The following is a 17691-nucleotide window of genomic DNA, read 5'->3' on the forward strand; positions in this document are numbered from 1 at the left end:
GTGCTAGCTATGAAGAAAGGTTGAGTAGATTAGGATTGTTTTCGTTGGAAAGACGGAGGTCGAGGGTGGACCTGATTGAGGTCTACAAAATTATGAGAGGTATGGACAGCGTGGATAGCAACAAGCTTTTTCCAAGAGTGGGGGTGTCAATTACAAGTTGTCACGATTTCAAGGTGAGAGGGGGAAAGTTTAAGGGAGATGTGCGTGGAAAATATTTTGCGCAGAGGGTGGTGGGTGCCTGGAACGCTTTGCCAGTGGAGATGATAGAGGCGGGCACGATAGCATCATTGAAGATGCATCTAGACGGATATATGAACGGGCGGGGAACAGAGGGAAGTAGATCCTTGGAAAATAGGCGACAGGTTTAGATAAAGGATCTGGATTGGCGCAGGCTGGGAGGGCTGAAGGGCCTGTTCCTGTGCTTTAATTTCTTTGTTCTTTGTTCATATTGTCCTCCTTCCTGTGGATTTGCACCACTTGACCATTAAAATTTATTTTGTGTGTGAAATTATACATACATCAAACTGAGCATTCTCAGGATTAAGACTAGATCAAATTAAAGCATTTTTTAGCTGCACAACTGGATTTCCTCCCCAATTTCTCATAACAGTGATTCTTGTGGTTTCAGTGCAATCAGCAATTTAGTGATCATTCATTTTGAATTCTCTTTACATCCATCACTCCCAGGAATTGGACTTCAAACTAATCAAGTCACGCTGCAAACTTCAAAACGTTAGTTAATCTTAGGTGCAAGTTCAGGTTTTGCAGTTCACAGCCCTCATCCTGCTTACTTATGTCTAAAGGTCTCAGACTTTATTTAGCAGACAGCTGGTTTAGACACCCACCTCATGATCTGACTGGACCACTTAAAACACATCCGCTCTCGACCGGATCGTCCTGGAATCCACACTCACCTCCAACAATAAATACATGGATAACCTTGTCACTAAGAAATCTAATCACCTGCCTCTGCCATGTTCCTCCCTTCCATTTCTGCACATGGCTAAACCTCCTTTAATGCTGTCCCCCTCCCCTATCCCTGAACTTTCTCTCCTCATCCCCTGTCTTGAACTCATCTTTTTCTCGGGGCCCACCTTGATCCTATTTGCACTAGCATGCTGATCACCCAACATCCCCTCTTGTCCCCCATATATGTGGTGTGTTCTCTCCTCCTGTGCAGAATTTTGCTGACCCTCAACTGGTGGGTTTGCAGGCATAGGTGGCCCTGGGTGGCCTTTCTGCTGGCTACCATAAAATTGCAGATAGCCTGCCCTTGCCTCAAATTAGATCCTTAATTGGTCAATAAAGTGTCACTTCTTGGCCTTGATTTTGCTTGGATCTCTGGTTGGGGCCAGTGGGGTTGACATAGGTGGTGGCGATGCCTCGAATACTGGCCTCCTTTTGAGATCAGCCACTGTGCCTCAAAGGTTTGCTGGCTGTTTTTTCCCCGCCTATCCTGAAAATCACGACCTCCACTCCTGGGCCTTCCCTCCCTCCCCTCCCCGTCACTACATCCCAGACTTAACATTGTCCTATGGGCTCCGGCATTTTCAGTCTGAGGACTGCTTGTAGTCCCAGTAGTAGCTACTTCCCCAGTAGTGCTGCTAGGACTACACAATCTCAGAGACAGGACTTCCTGCATTACTGGGAATGGATTCTCTGCCGACTTGAGTGTCGGTGGGGAAACCCAAGAATGAAAAATCTCTGCGTCAGGTGTTTTCCTTCCTTTAAATCTACCAACACCTTCCAATACTCAAAAAATACCGTAACACCACCATCCCATAAACTACTGTCCCATCTCCAACCTCCCATTCGTCTCAAGTTATTGAACGTATGATTGCTCTCAGATTTCCCAGAACTCTGTCTGAAGTCCTTCATTCAGGTTCCTCTGCCACACTTCTGAAAACAGCTCGAATCAAAGTCAAAAATGACATCGTATGTGTTGATGGCAAAGGCAAACTTTCCATCTTCACCCTTCTTTACCTATATGCACCTTTAACATAGTTGACAACACTGTCCTCCTCCAACACCTCAATTGTCACCCAGCTGGGTGAAACTATCAGTTGGTTCCAGTCATATCTACCTAATCATGGCCAAAACATTACTTGCAATAACCGATCTTCCTTCTCTGTCCCTTTTACCTCTGGTGTCTCTCATTGATTTGTCCATGGCCCGCTTCTATTTCTGATCTACCTGCTGCCCCTCAATGGCCACCTGATCCACCCCATCATCCGGAGGCACACAGTTAGTTTTCACATGTATGTGGGCGACAGCCAGCTATGCTATGCCACCATCTCTCTTGACTCCTCCGCTGCTGCTGAATTATCAGACTTTTTTTTCCCAAAATATTTTTATTCTCCTTTCTCACATTTTTTCCCAAATTTACACCCAACAATAAACAATAATCAGTAACGAATACAATGTCAATCCCCATATCAATAACAATGATCCCATCCTCCCACCAAACCCCTAAACATTAACCCGCATGTTAACATAAACAAATGACAAAAAGGAATCAGGAATCACCCATAGACACCATTATGACAGACAGTCCCCCTCCCCACCACCCCTAATGTTTGATGTAATCCAATTCGTGGATGTGCATAATGAATAACGCCCTTGAGTTGCAGAATCCCTCCATCCTTCCCCTCAGTTCAAATTTGACTGGCTCAAGGGTCAAGAATTCCAGCAGGTCCTCCCACCACGAGAGGGCGCAGGATGGAGAGGGTTATCTCTACCTTAACAGGATCCACCTTCGGGCCATCTATGAGGTGAAGGCTACAACATCTGCCTCCACACCCATTTCCAACTCCGGCTGGTCCGACGTCCCGAATATGGCCTCCCGAGGGCCTGAGTACAGTTTCACGTGCACCACTTTAGAGATTACCCTAAAAACCTCCTTCCAGCAATCCACAAGCTTTGGACAGACCAAAACACATGGACGTGTTTAGTGGGGCCCCTCCCCTGCACGTTCACACACATTTTCTACCCCCTCAAAAAGTTGGCTCATCCTCGCCCTTGTAAGGTGTGCTCTGTATACCACCTTCAGCTGTATAAATACCAACCTCGCACACGAGGTGGAGGCGGCGTTCACCATCCGTAGCACCTCACACCAGAACCCCTCCTCCATATCTATCCCAACTCTTCCTCCCACTGTGCCTTGATCCCTTTCAGCGGTGCTTTCTCCTCTTCCAAAATAGCTTTGTAAACCGCCGATACTACCCCCTTCTGCAGTCCCCCTGTCATCAGCACCTCCTCCAGCAATGTGGAGGTCGGCTCTGCTGGAAGCTCTGTATCTCCTTTCTGGCAAAGTCTCAAACCTGCATGTATTAAATATTTCCCCCTGCTCCAGCCATCTGACTTCTTAATCAACTTCCGGTACTGGATGAGAAGATATTTTCTCCAGTTAAAAATTGGGCGACGGAAGCAGTTTTTTTTGGTCTCTGTACTAACCTGGCCTCTTGTGCATTCTGCCATTGGTGGTGATGTCTTCATTTTGTTAGGCTCCTAGCTCTGAAATAACCTCCCTACATTTCTTCACATCTCCCCCTCGCATTCCTCCTTTAAAATACTCCTACGCAAGCTTTTGGTTTGCTGCTTAGTTTCTCCTTATGTAGCTCGGTGTCATACTTTGATTTATAATGCTCCTGTGAAGCACATAGGTTTTGTTACGTTGTGATGCAGCAGCGTTATATGAAACATTAATATATAATGTCATCAGCTGGGCATACATATGTATTGAACCTTTTTGAAAATAACACTTTTGCTAAGCAAAGGGCATTGATGTGCAGCAGCTACCGGCTACTATATTGTACTTGTGCAGGGCATAAGCTGTTTTTCTGGTGATAGTTGGCTGGATTCTCCGGTTCCCCAGCCGTGTGTTTCCTGGTGGTGCGTCATTCGCTTGCGGTGGGATTCTGTCTTCCCACCACTTTTCAGTGGAATTTCCTGTTGAAGCCACCCTACGCTGCTGGGTAACACGGCCACTGTGTCCATAAAGCTCTCAGGAAGTCATGTGATCCAGCTCTTGCCTGTAAAGAAAAGATACAGGGGTTATGGATGGTCAGAGACTGCCATAGGGCAACAGCCTTACGCCATTTCTCTCTCTTCAAGGCTATGCTGTTTGTAATTTGGAAAACCCCATTGCTGGAAACTAAGTTCTGAAAAAGGAATTCCTAATTAATACCACTGTCTCCAGTGAGAAGCCCCAAGAACCAGTAGCTACTGTGGACATTGGACCCTTCAGCTGCAAATAAGCATCTGGGCACTCTGATTTTCTTTTTTGCTAGCTTTACTGTTTGATTGATCAAGTTTTTACTATCAGTGGGACAGCGAGAAGTCAGTTCACGTTGCTAACCTGGTTGTAATAACATGTAAAGGTGTTAGATAAATATAAGCGTTTTTGTTGCTGTACAAGTTACACCAAATCTGCTATTGCCTATTGAAAATACTGTATTTCAGTTTGTCCTTGTGGAAGAATTTGTGATCATTGAATAGAATTGGATAAATTCAGAGCTACTACAGTCAATATGGGTTCAATCACAATGGAAGTATTTATAAATAAGGAAGACAGACACTAAGAAATGATGAAGAATTCAAAAACAAACAATGAATGAATGTTGGTAGATGGGAATAGTACTAGTTGCAAGCTTAGCGCAATATTTGGACTTGAGGTTGGGGGGAGGTGGTAGCTTTCTTTTGCATTTGTTAAAATGTGCTGGGTGGCATTTAAATACAGAACACTGACTTTGTCATTGAAAATCACACTGTACTTAACAATGGTTTGAGTGTCTAATATCCAATGTTGTGATGAGATTTTAGATTGATTTCACAATGATAATGTGCTGACAAAAATTATCGTCTCCATTTTAGGGGGCAAGGACAGAAGAAGTGGCCTTATCCTGACAATTCCATTATGCTCAGACCAAACAAACATGGATGAGCTGAGTGTCACTTTGGATTATTTGCTCAGCATTCCAAGGTGATTCCTCTATTTATGCATTCTAGCTATATTTTTAAAAAAATGCGATTTATATTTGTAGAAATTGTTACCACTATTGACGATTACCTTGTTGTCAGCTGAGTCTGTTTTGTACACTGGATAAAAGCAAATTACTGCAGATGCTGGAATCTGAAACCAAAGGGAAAATCTCAGCAGGTCTGGCAGCATCTGTAGGGAAAGAAAAGAGCTCACGTTTCGAGTCCAGGTGACCCTTTGTCAAAGCTTTGTGGGTGTGGTTGGCCGGGTCTCTCTGGCACCGCTCACATTTGTCCTCCACCTCCAAGAAGAACCTGCTCATTCGGGTTCTGGTCAGGTGTGCTCTGTGCACCACTTTGAACTGCGTGAGGCTGAGCCTTGCACAGGAGGAGGTGGAGTTGGCCCTGCTCAGTACTTCGCTCCAGAGTCCCAACCCACTTCTGTCCCCAGTTCGTCCCCCCATTTCTGTCTGGTCTCGACTGATGACATTCGGGCCCTGTCCAGTAGCTGTCCTTATATTTTCCCACAGAGTCCCCTTCTTTACTGTCAATATTAATCAGATTATCTAATAGTGTGGTCTCTGGGGCCCTGGGATATCCTACTGTTTCTTTGCAGAGGGAGTGTTTTATTTGTAAGTGCCTCATTTCTTGTCCTGTCAGGAGGGGCTGGTTTAGCTTAGTGGGCTAGACAGCTGGTTTGTGATGCAGAACAAGGCCAGCAGCGCGGGTTTAATTCCCGTACCAGCTGAGAATCTGAATTCTCCCTTGTGTACCCGAACAGGCGTCGGAATGTGGCGATTAGAGGCATTTTCACAGTAACTTCATTGCAGTGTTAATGTGAGACTACTTGTGACAATAAAGGTTATGTATTTTAAGTTCCCATTCCTCCGTAAGTTCGTTCAATGTCACTAGTCTGTTTCCAAAGTAGAAGTCCCTAACTGTCAGCGATCCCCCGTCCTGTCTCCATTTATTAAAGGTGTCGATGGTAGCCATGATGTGAAGATGCCTGCGTTGGACTGGGGTGAGCACAGTAAGAAGTCTTACAACACCAGGTGAAAGTCCAATAGGTTTGTTTCAAACACTAGCTTTCGGAGCACTGAGGAAGGAGCAGGGCTCCGAAAGCTAGTGTTTGAAATAAACCCGTTGGACTTTAACCTGTTGTTGTAAGACTTCTTACCATTTTTTAAAGGTGGTGTCTAGCAGGGTTTAGCTGGTTTCCGCAGATGGGGGCCATGGAGACATCTTGGTCAGTCCAAAGTGTTGCCTCAATTATTTCCACGTTTTCAGTGTGGCAATACCACTGGGCTGGATGTGTATTTTGTCGAAGGGGTGGCAGTGCTGCCGTGTCTAGGGCCGGATGGTTGTCCCCCTGTAGGAGGTCTCCTCTTTCCACACCCACTCCAAGTTGGGTTTGTGCACCCAACCCTCACTCTCTGCCGTCGCTTTCCAGTGGTAGTACTGCAGATTTGGTAGTGCCATGCCACCCTTTATTTTTTTCCTTTGCAGTGTTGGTTTGGGGACCCTTGGATTCTCACCCCCCACACAAACGCCATAATTAAACTGTCTACGTTTTGGAAGAAGGCCTGGGGATGGAGATCGGTATGGATCGAAACAGGAAGAGGAACCGCGACAGCACGTTCATTTTGACCGTCTGCATACTCCCTGCTTTGCAGATCCTTTTTGACTTCCTCCACCAGACTTGTCAGGTTCCAGGTGGGGGGGGAGCGCCAGGACCTTTTGTGGATCTGTGCTAGTGTTGGAGACAGGTGCCTCTTGCTAGCGGGTCTGTGAGCATATCCCTTAGATGTGGGGCCAGGGCTGGTGCAAATATTTTATCGGGTCCTGGCGCCTCCCGCCTGCTTGGAGCTGATGTCTCCATGATTTCTCTCAGATCTATAGGTGGCTCCAGTTCCTCCCACCTGTCCACACCCGCAACTGGCATATCCAGTCCGCCGAGGAACTGTTTCCCGCGTCCCCGTTGGGCGCTTCGGGCGGGTACTCGGTAGAAGGTCTCAAATGCTCGGTTGACCTCTTTTGGTTCCGTCACCAGTCTGCCTCTATTGCCCCTTACCTGAGCTATCTCCCTCGTGGCTGCCTGCTTTCTCAGCTGGTGAGCCAGTAAGTGACCAGGCTTTTCCCTGTGTTTGTCGCAGGTCCCCAGTGTCAGGCGGAGTTGGTGCACTGCTTTCCTGGTGGATAGCAGGTTAAAGTCCGTTTGTAGCTTTACCTCTCCGCCAGCAGCTCTATGGATAGGTCCTCGGAGTACTTTCTGTCGACCTCTAAGATGGACTCGATCAGCTTTTGCCTGGCCGCCCTCTCTTTTCTCTCTCTACATTCTTGTAGGCTATAATTTCCCTCTGATCACAGCTTTTAGTGCCTCCCAGAACATTGAAGGTGAGACTTCCCCGTTAAGGTTGTTACTGACGTATTCATCTATGGCCCGTGATGTTTTCTGGCTGTAGGCCTTGTTGGCCAGGAGATTGGTGTCCAGCATCCATGTGGGGCCTGGGCATGGCCTGTCTCCACCCTCACGTTCACATAGTGCGGAGCATGGTCGGAGATGACGATCGTGGAGTATTCTGCTCCTAGTATTCCTGGAAGCACCGATTTCCCCATTGCATAGAATCATAGAATTTACAGTGCAGAAGGAGGCCATTCGGCCCATCGAGTCTGTACCGGCCCTTGGAAAGAGCACCCCACTCATGCTCACACTTCCACCCTATCCCAGCAACCCGACCTAACCTAAGGGCACTTTAACACGGCCAATCCACCTAACCTGCACATCTTTGGACTGTGGGAAGAAACCGGAGCATCTGGGGGAATTCCACGCAGACACTGGGAGAACATCCAAGCTCCTCACAGACAGTGACCCAAGCTGGGAATCGACCCTGGGACCGTGAAGCTGTGAAGCAGCTTTGCTAACCACTGTGTTACTGTGCCACCCAAAGAAGTCGATACTTTGTGTACTGGTGAAAAGAAAGAATTCCTTTTCACCCGGGTGTAGGAACCTCCATGGGTCTGCAATCCCTTCGTCTGCAATCCAACTCTTAAATGATAACATGGCTGTATAGTCCCGCGCAACCACATAGTCTGCACAGTAGTCTCTGGTCTCTGCTCTTCTTTCTCACTGTGGTCTTTTTTGGCGCATCCTCACCACTGCCGAGTTTGGTCCCACTCCACGTCATTCGCCCTTACAAGCTCATTAGCCGCCACCGGGATGCCAAAGTAATGTTCCTTCCCCTGGTATGTGACCCAGAATCTGGCTGGGAACAACATGCAGAACCTCACCCCACTTTTATAGAGCACCGATTTTGCTCTATTAAATTCAGCTCTTTTTATGCAAGGTCCGTCCCAATGTCTTGGTGGATCCGGATTTTGTGCCCTTCCCAGGAGCGCGACTTCGTCTGCTGGGCCCACCTCAGGATCTTTTCCCGGTCCTGGTACCGGTGCAGCTTAGCAATGGTCGCTCTTGGCTGCTCCGCTGTTTTGGGTTTCGGCCAGAGCGATCTGTGTGCCCTGTCGAGTTCTGGGGGGTTGGTGAAGCTGTCCCTCCTGACTGAACTGCCCAGGATTTGGGCGAAATAGTCTGTCGGGTCCCTGCCCTTGATGCCCTCCGGCAAACCCACAATTTGGACATTTTGTCGGCGAGACTTATTCCCTTGGTCCTCGATTTCCCCTATACCGCCACCAACCTCGTCACCTCTGCCTTCAGAGTCCCGATCCTGTCGCTCTGATCTGGCAAAGCCTTTCAAGGTCCAGAATTGTTCTCTCCTGCGCCTCCACCTCCTTCCCCAGGCCGTCCATCGAGTGCTGGAGGCAAGCTGTCGCCTCTGTCACCACCTTCTTCACCACTACCTGGAATTCCATTTTTATCGCCTCCCTCTTGGAGGCTTGTTCCTTTTTTAAAAAGCTTTTCCATCCGTCCCCTATTGGGGAGGGAGAGGCCGCAGTTCGCATTCGATCCGCCGCTTGGGTCACCGCTCTTCCCTGCTCTTGGGTAGTCAGTAGTCGGGGCTTCTACCCGCCTCGTGGCTCCGCCGATCCGTTCTGATGTTCGTGCCCCTTTCCGTCACTCCTGCCTTCTCGTCAGCTCTTCGAGCTACCATTTGCAGGCATCCTCTTCACCACTGTTGGTCTTTGTCCTGGATACGTTTGGGAAAAGTTTGGATGACGTTTTGAGCCAGAACTCTCCAAAACTTGACGCTTTTGGTTCTAGTTGGGAGCAGAGCCACCTGATGTGCAATCGCTGAGCACATCCTCGCCACCGGAAGCCATGTCGTATTGTCTTAACATCGGTACACAGTTTCTTTATATGTTATGACGGACATCGGTACACAGTTTCTTTATATGTTATGACGGACATCGGTACACAGTTTCTTTATATGTTATGACTAGGATGGGAGGAGTGCAGTTTCTCTCTCTAGCCCACGACTCCTTGGGTCACACCATGAGTGAATATTTAACTCTGATGGCCAATTGTTTACCTTCACTACTGCTGGACCCAGGATAATAGAGACTTAAACCAGGCTTCTTTCAGTGAACTCTTGAATATTTGATTTATTATGAAACAAATCTATTTTAAAAAAGATGCAAAACTGGTTAACATACAATTTATATTGCGGATTTATAATGATTTACCCCTCTTAAAATCCCAACACACACAACAAATAAGACCTCTGCAGAGGTTGGAAAATGGAACACATGAAAACGAATAACTTTGGAAAGGGAAGAGAAAATGCTGTAAAATCTCAGCAAGTCTGGCAGCATCTGTAGGGAGAGAAAAGAGCTAACGTTTCGAGTCCGATGACTCTTTGACAAAGGGACACAGGGAATCCCCTTAATCCAAATAACATTTCATTCGTCCAAGTTTTATACGTTGCTTTAATTGCACTTTGGGCTCCAAAACTTTGTTGTCTTCAAACTAGGATTTATTTCAAAAACCTGACTGCAGCAGTCACAGATTAACTCCTACTGCTTGGGACATTTACTATGATAACAGCATACATATATGTATAGATATTTATATATTTAAGATTTGTGGTTCCTTGCACCAGAATGGGCTACCACTCCCACAAATTTGAGATAGTTTGTGATGCCTGGCCGCAAATTTTACTTGTGAATGCACAGCATGTGGGGGCCTGCAATGATGCATTGAACGTGCACAACCTGTTATCGCATGCATGCTTTTGGGTAGTGTGGGCAAGTGTAAGAATGGATCTTCAGTGGTGGAGCTTGTTCCTTGTTACCATTCCTGATTTTGCCTTTTTGTGTGCCATTACTGAGATGAGACACAACCAAGTACATGTGTCCAACAGATAGTTAAGAACAGCATTGATGTGCTGATAAGCCGATTCAATTGCTTGCTCCTCCAGTGCTTCCCGTTAAGTGAAGTGAGGATAGTTGTGTGCTATTCCCTGCACAATTTTGACAGGACAGTGAGTTGTAATGTTTTGTGGCTCCAATCAAAACACAAGATTCTGGACTACTGGAGCTGGAGACAAGGGACAGCGTGTCAGAAGTCAGCGTGCGGCACAGGTTTTTGTCCGATAAGTACCCCTGCAGTGAGAAGGATAAGGCACAGCCGACTCCTTTGTGACAAAGAAAAATCATCCAATGAGAAAACTTCAACAAGAAAATGTTTCTTAAAAAGTTAAACTCTATTTGGACAGTAGAACAAATTCTTATATGGGCTCTAATAAACCTTAAATAGACCGTGAACAGCTATTTTCAATCATGAACATTAATTAACCTGAGTTCCAAATGTAAATGTCAGCCGGTATTTGGGGGGGGGGGGGGGGGGGGGGGGTGCTTGTCAATTTCCTTTATTTTTGGGATTCTCTTTTCAAATAGGGTCTGTCTCAAAAATGACAAGCTTTTAAATTACGGATTTCATCACAAAACATATATGTAAAGTAAACTTACACGTATATTATACAAGACTTTGGGCTGGATTCTCTGTTTTTGGACCTATGTTCCCATGCCGTTGTAAAACCTGGCGTGAAAGGGCCACATATTCCTATCCCTGTAGTGGGCTCGCAAAGACCCGCCATAAAACTAGTCGCTTCTGCTGCAGATACGGCCCCCGCACATCCTGGTCGGAGGCCGCTCATGCGCATGGCGGCAGCCTCCAGCGGCTGCGCTGTGCTCCATGACGGACTCGGACTGCAGAGCTGGACATTAAAAATACACCCCCCCCCCCCCCCCCCCCCCCCCCCGACCAGGGCGGCCGCGAACTGAATCCACAGCCGCCACGCTAGTATCCCGACCGGCAGGATCATGTTAGATCCACACCATCGGAAACTTCGGCAGATCGAGGATGGAGAATGGCAGTGTGGGCCTCCAGCAACGGCTGTAGGTAGGTGATAGGCGGCGCAGCGTGCTCTCTGAGTACGCCGCTTTTCGGGGCCTGCAGAATCGGGAAACTGGCGCTGATGCCGATTTCGTGCGCCAAAATAGATTCTCCGCCTGGCGCCTGCCACAATTTCGGTGTCGGGCTGCGGAGAATCCAACCCTTTGTTTTTGAATTTAAATTAATGCATGTGGCTAAAACCATCTTTCCCCAGCAACTCCTGTGATTAGCCTTCAGTTCATATTGTACAGCACTGCCATACATCTCTCTGCGTCTGCACCATTCTTTTCTTCTTTAAGATGCTCTTGATACTTAGATCTTTGACTGAGCTTTTGACCAATTGCCATATTATCACCTTCTTCCATCATTCTCCTATTGTGTAGATAGGGGAGTCAGGATATGAGTTTCTCACCACAAAATAGCCAGTCTCTGCTTTACTTTTGCAGCCACAATATTGATATGGATGATCTAGTTAGGTTTCTGGTGAATGGTGACCCCAAAGATGTTGATATTGGAGGATTCACCAATGGTAATGCCTATAAATGTCAAAGGGAGGAGCTTAGAATCTCTTATTGGCGATGGTTATCACCCGACCGTTGTGTGATATGCATGTTACTTGCCACTTCTCAATGCTGCCAAGGTCTATCAAGGAGTTATGAATGTAACTCAACACCATGCAATCATAAGTGATTGTTTCCACTTCTAATGTTAGGATGGAGGGAAGATCTTTAGTCAAGCAACTGAAGATTGTTGTGCCTAGGACACCTCACTGAGGAACCTCTGCAGCAATGTCCTTGGGCTGTGATGATTGGCATCCAACAATCTCACCCATCTTCTTTTGTTTTAGGCATGACTCCAACTAATGAGAGCTTCCCCTCTGATTTCGATAGACAGCAATTTTGCAAGGGCTTTGGTGAGCCTGAAATGAACTTTGGTGAGCAGGTCAACAGTCCCCCTCTCCCCCATCTCTTTGCATAGCTGCGCTGTGAAGAAATCCAAGTTGGGGGCTTTTCACAGTAACTTCATTGAAGCCTACTTGTGACAATAAGCGATTATTATTATATTGTTATTATCTGTGGATGAATGCTATAGAATTCTAAAGTGGTAAGAGAAAATACCTCGTTAAATTTACCAGAAAGTTGAGTTTTCTTTTGATAATTATTTGTGTTGTTAAAACATGCATCCGTGGCCTCATTGAAGACTTTGGTAAAACCTAACAAATTCCTTCCTGTTGTGAAATAATTGAATTCATTTCAAGATAAATGCAAAGAACGTGACTCGGAGGAGATGGTAAAATGATTTGTTTTGACTAATTTAGCACCCTAAATTTAGTCATTGCACTATGATCCAATTCCCAATTGTACTTTTGAGTTGAAAGACTTATATACTTCTGTGCATTTTAAAACTTGGGCCTTATACTTAGAATTGACATTTTATTTGTCTATATATTTTCTTCTTGTGACAGTTTTACCGTTTTGGACGATTCCCAGAATAGGTCTTGGCAGAGGATTTTTGTGATTGTTGCTCGCCTTACCAGTTAGTTAAAAGATACATTGAAGCTCCTGAAAACATTTTAATTTGAGACCTATGGTTTTATTTCTGGGTCTGGAGTCTAACTATATTTGTGATTGTATTTCTGTTTGACCTTCTGTGTTCAAGGTGATTTTTCTTTTCTTGCAGTGATAAGTGTAAAGCCAGGGGTTTTACGGTTATTGTGGATGGACGGAAGTCTCAGTGGAATGTGGTGAAGACGGTTGTACTGATGCTGCAGGTGAAGTTTCTTGACAACTAATAGTTGTGCGTGTAACTCACTTCACAAGATATCCAGAGTTGACCGTTTTTGTTAGTCTTTTCTAAGTTTATTCATTTCTATTAAAATATACACGATGGGGCAGAAAGAATGTAACCATGTTGCTCAAATACTAATATCTTTGTAAAATTAATGTTCTTAAGAATAAGGTTTTACAAAGAAACTGGACACCTGAATATTTGACAGAATGTGAAGAATTTTGTGATGACTGAACATGTAATCAATTTTTCATCCCATGGATTTCTTTTTAAAGTACCCACTTCACTTTTTTTCCCCAATTAAGGGGCAATTTAGTGTGGCCAATCCACCTACCCTGCACATCTTTGGGTTGTAGGGGTGAGACCCACGCAGACATGGGGAGAATGTGCAAACTCCACATGGACAGTGACCCGGGGCCGGGATCGAACCCGAGCCCTCAGCGTCATGAGGCAGCAGTGCTAACTGCGTCTCTGTGCCACCCAATCCCATGGATTGTTTGAGTCAATTTTTTTCAGCTTATTAAAAACATACTGCCAGTTAGATTACAAAATGTTTTCTCTTTATATCAGGGATGTTAAAACATAAGAGAAAGATTTATCTTGTTTTTGATACATTGGGCCAAGTTTTGCATATTTGGCCATTGTGCCTTAGTGCTGGGAAACCTTAAGCTGCATGAGTTCTTGGCTGCTTAGCAGCCACAACCTTTTGCCAAAATTCCACCTCCTAATGACTTTTTAACATTGGTCTTTATGTAGCATTTTGAACCAAATCAAACACTTCCAGTGTTTATGAAGATGCAGAAATCTGTTGAGATTTGTAGGATCCATTGTGTCTCACAAGAAGGAAATTAGTGAATTGTGGTGACCATAAATTCTATTTGTGCACATAAGAAGCTAAGCTTCATTAATTATCTGAACTGTAGTACTAACAAAATTAACCTCATGGTAGTCAATACAATTGTCAGTCTCTAAGCCAGTCTTTGTTTTGTAGAAGTAATAAATATCTTCAGTCTTTTGGTCAGATATTCTACTTAGCTACAAAATAGTTATGGTTCTTGGGCCTCAACAGATTTGAGCAGAGCAACAGAGGCCACTCCCGTAAATAAGCAGTTGCTCCCTACAAACAGGAGTGTGACCTTTATATGCACATATATGGTGATGAATATTGTTCAGGATTTGAACTCAAATCCTTGTTATTGTAATGAGATAACTGAATTGATGCAAGACACATCACGTTTTCTTGGCTTCAAGATAGCAAAAAAATCAACATTATAACTTCTGACTTGCTCTCAATTACAATTTGGATTTATTACAAGTAAAATTAGTCAGTAGTATCACAGATTTAGTTTTATTTATTAACTTGCAACTTCTCTGTTATCCAGAAATGCTTAGTGCAAATGTGGCTAATTCATTACAACACTTAAAGTGAGAATAACAAACATAATATTAAAAATTATGCTGTAAGATTTTAATCTCAAGGCTAAACCTACCATGAAAAGTTATTTTATTATTTAAATTGCACTGTTTACAGAAAGCAGAGTATTCCTTAATGTTGATTATTAACTTTTCTGGAGGAAAGAGGGGAAGGATTAGGTTTCATCCATCTTTATATTCCCTCCTTTGGTGCTTCCTACAATCTCAAATTTCACCACATCACAACTCTCCTACCATAGATAACCTCTGTATCACCTCCTCCTAACACTCGCTGTCCATATCTAATCTGAGCATTTGTGCTACTCCCTCCATATCTCCTACTGCCGTTTGCTATTTCTCTCCCAAGTGCCATTGATTTACATTCCTGGTGCCACCTGTTATTTCTTCTGATCCTCTACATGTCACCTGTGATTCTGGTTCACACTGTTACCAATCTTTATTCTTTCATATTTTGCTGCATCTGAATTCCCCACCTCTGGCAAAATGTTGCTGCATTGCTGCAACCATATAAAATACTGTGGCTACAAGAACAGGTTAGATGCTAGGAATCCTCAGTGAGTAACTGAGACTTACCAGAAGGTTGACACCATCCAGGACGAAGCAGCCACTTAATAGGCACACCATTCACTCCCCACACCACCAACGCACATTAGCAGCAGTGTGTACCATCCATAAGATGTACTGCAGAAACTCTCTGATGTTCCTTAGGCAACACCTTCCAAACCAATGGCTGCTGCCATCTAGAGGGAAAAAGACAGCAGACACATGGGAACACCACTATCTGGAAGTTTCCCTCCAAGCCGCACACCATCCTGTCTTGGAAATATATCGCTGTCACCGTGTCAAAATCCTGGAAATCCCTCCCTAACAGCACTACTGGGGCAACTAGGCCACAGTGACAGCAGCGGTTCAAGAAGGCAGCTCTCCACTACCTTCTCGAGGCCAGTTAGGGATGGGCAATAAATGCTGGCCTAGCATCCTGATATCTCACTGACATCTTACCAGGTACCTGTTACCTCAGATCCTGAAATGTTCCTACCAGATCTCCCTGTGCTGTGCTTCCAGATATAAACATCACATACTGGTATCAGTCTCCCAACAGTGTTAAAATGTGAAATCACACTTTCATGAATGCTGCACTGATGCTTCACACCCAGGCCTCGGTACTTGCATATGCTGTGTTTGTGTCTCCCCACAATTACCATCTTACTTGTGCTCTTACTTCCTCCCAGACCCATTCTCAGTACTCTGAAATTCCACTTTATCTGTTTCCCTATGTTCCCACATTCCTTCTAATCCAAGTTCCTTCCAATTCCTCAAGACACTTATAATAATAATCGCTTATTGTCACAAGTAGGCTTCAATGAGGTTACTGTGAAAACCCCCCAAGTCGCCACATGTTTGGGGAGGCTGGTACAGGAATTGAACCGTGCTGCTGACCTTGTTCTGCATTACAAGCCAGCTGTTTAGCCCACTGTGCTAACCAACCCCTGTACTCTTACTCTGAATGCTAGGACTTCACCACTGATTTCCTTCCTTGAAATTGTCTCGTAATCTTCTGCAGCTGGTTTAAAGAGTGCCCCAAGCAGTAGAGTAGCTTGTATTAATCAAAGTAATTCTCAGCGACCTCTTGGGCCCAGTCATGTTGAGGTGGAGGAATGTCAGGTGATGGGCACACTTGGTCACAGTGGTGGAGGTGTCATTATTGTCCATGTCTAGCTTCACACAAACCTGGTGAGCATTTGGTACCAAAAACGGCACACGAGGACAGAGAAATCAGACTGGAGGGGCATCAGTCAAGAGGAATGGTCATGGAAGTGGGAAAGATGGGAGCAAGGCTTTATTGCCCAGTTCTCCCGATGTTGCCAGAATCCTGGATCCACGACCATATTTCCAGCCCATGGAACTCTCCCTCCTGTCAAACATTGAAATGATATGGAGAGGTGTTGATTCTTTTGCTATCCTGAAGCCAAGAAAATGTGATGTGTCTTGCATCAATTGAGTTATCTCATTACAATAACAAGGAATTGAGTCCAAATCCTGAATAAGTGTTCTAATCTACAGGGCTATAAGGCTATGGACCATGTGCAGGTTGGTGGGATTAGAAAGGGCACCTGGGTGTCCTCAGGCCGGCATGGACAAGATGGGCCGAATGGCCTCGTTCTGTGCTGTAACCTTTCTTTGATTCGATAAGAGACTAGTATAAGGGTAGAGCGAGAGTTAGAGCTAAAGAACTGGGTGTTGTCAGTAAATATATTTAAGCTGACTCATATTAGCAAATATTGTTGTCAAATGTCAGATGTGAAAGAATAAATCCTTGAGGAACTCAAGATAACAATGTGGAGTTGCGCGGAGTGGCGATTGATGGGGATGCTCCAGCTCCAATTGTATTTGCAAGAATGGTACCAAGTGAAGGCAATCCCACTGAGCTAGATATTGGTAGAAGATGGTGTGATCATTATGTCAAAGACAAGAGAGAGTTTGAGGAAGACTAGGTGAGACAATGCATGTGATGACAATTGCAGGCAATGTTACATGTAACTTTGATTAAGGTTGTTTCAGGTCTGAGACAGGGTTTGACTTCTAATTGGAGAGATCCAAAGTTTATGTTCCATGACTAATAATCATAGATTTAGAAGATGCCAATACTTTCAAGAGGAAACATAATTAGAGATCGAGTTTGCATTGCCTTGGGTCAAGGTAAACATTTTATGGAAGGGGATGATGACGGCACTTTTAAAAGGGAGCAGGAAGTGTCTGAAAAGCAGCAATACGTTACAATATCAGTAATCTTAAAAGCCAGGAAGGGAAGCTGAGTCTTCAGTTGTTTAATGGGAATGGGATCAAAGTCGCAGGATGTGTGTCATAGGGCCAAAATGAGCTTGGAGATGGCATGATAGGATGTGGTGGGAAAAAAAGGCTATAGAAATCGGAAGTTTAGGGCTAAGCAAGCATTAATCCTTGTGGGTGACTAGGTGGGTAAAAGAATAGGGCATAAGCACAGGGTTTACTGAATGGATTGCCTCCTTCTCCATAAACTCCTCTTGCTTGTTGAAGAGGGCAGGGGAGGTGGTTTAAAGAGACAGTTGATAGTAGACAATGGAAACCAAAGGCTTTCTTTGCTCCCCAGATTGATTCCGGAA

General features: G+C 45.0%; 1 protein-coding gene across 4 annotated transcripts in view; it reads left to right on the forward strand.

Moving 5' to 3' along the window:
* The window catches only part of sestd1 (SEC14 and spectrin domains 1), a 218177-nt gene that overhangs the window by 45718 nt on the left and 154768 nt on the right, over nucleotides 1–17691 (forward strand). For 3 of the 4 annotated variants that reach the window (XM_038789283.1, XM_038789284.1, XM_038789285.1), the window contains exons 4-5: nucleotides 4873–4981; nucleotides 13007–13097. In XM_038789283.1, the coding sequence (XP_038645211.1) occupies nucleotides 4873–4981; nucleotides 13007–13097 (200 nt within the window). The remainder of the gene's footprint in view (nucleotides 1–4872; nucleotides 4982–13006; nucleotides 13098–17691) is intronic. The other variant, XM_038789286.1, reaches the window with a different exon arrangement.

Source organism: Scyliorhinus canicula, chromosome 2 (genome assembly GCF_902713615.1).
Source record: "Scyliorhinus canicula chromosome 2, sScyCan1.1, whole genome shotgun sequence".
In the NCBI taxonomy this organism is placed as follows: domain Eukaryota; kingdom Metazoa; phylum Chordata; class Chondrichthyes; order Carcharhiniformes; family Scyliorhinidae; genus Scyliorhinus; species Scyliorhinus canicula.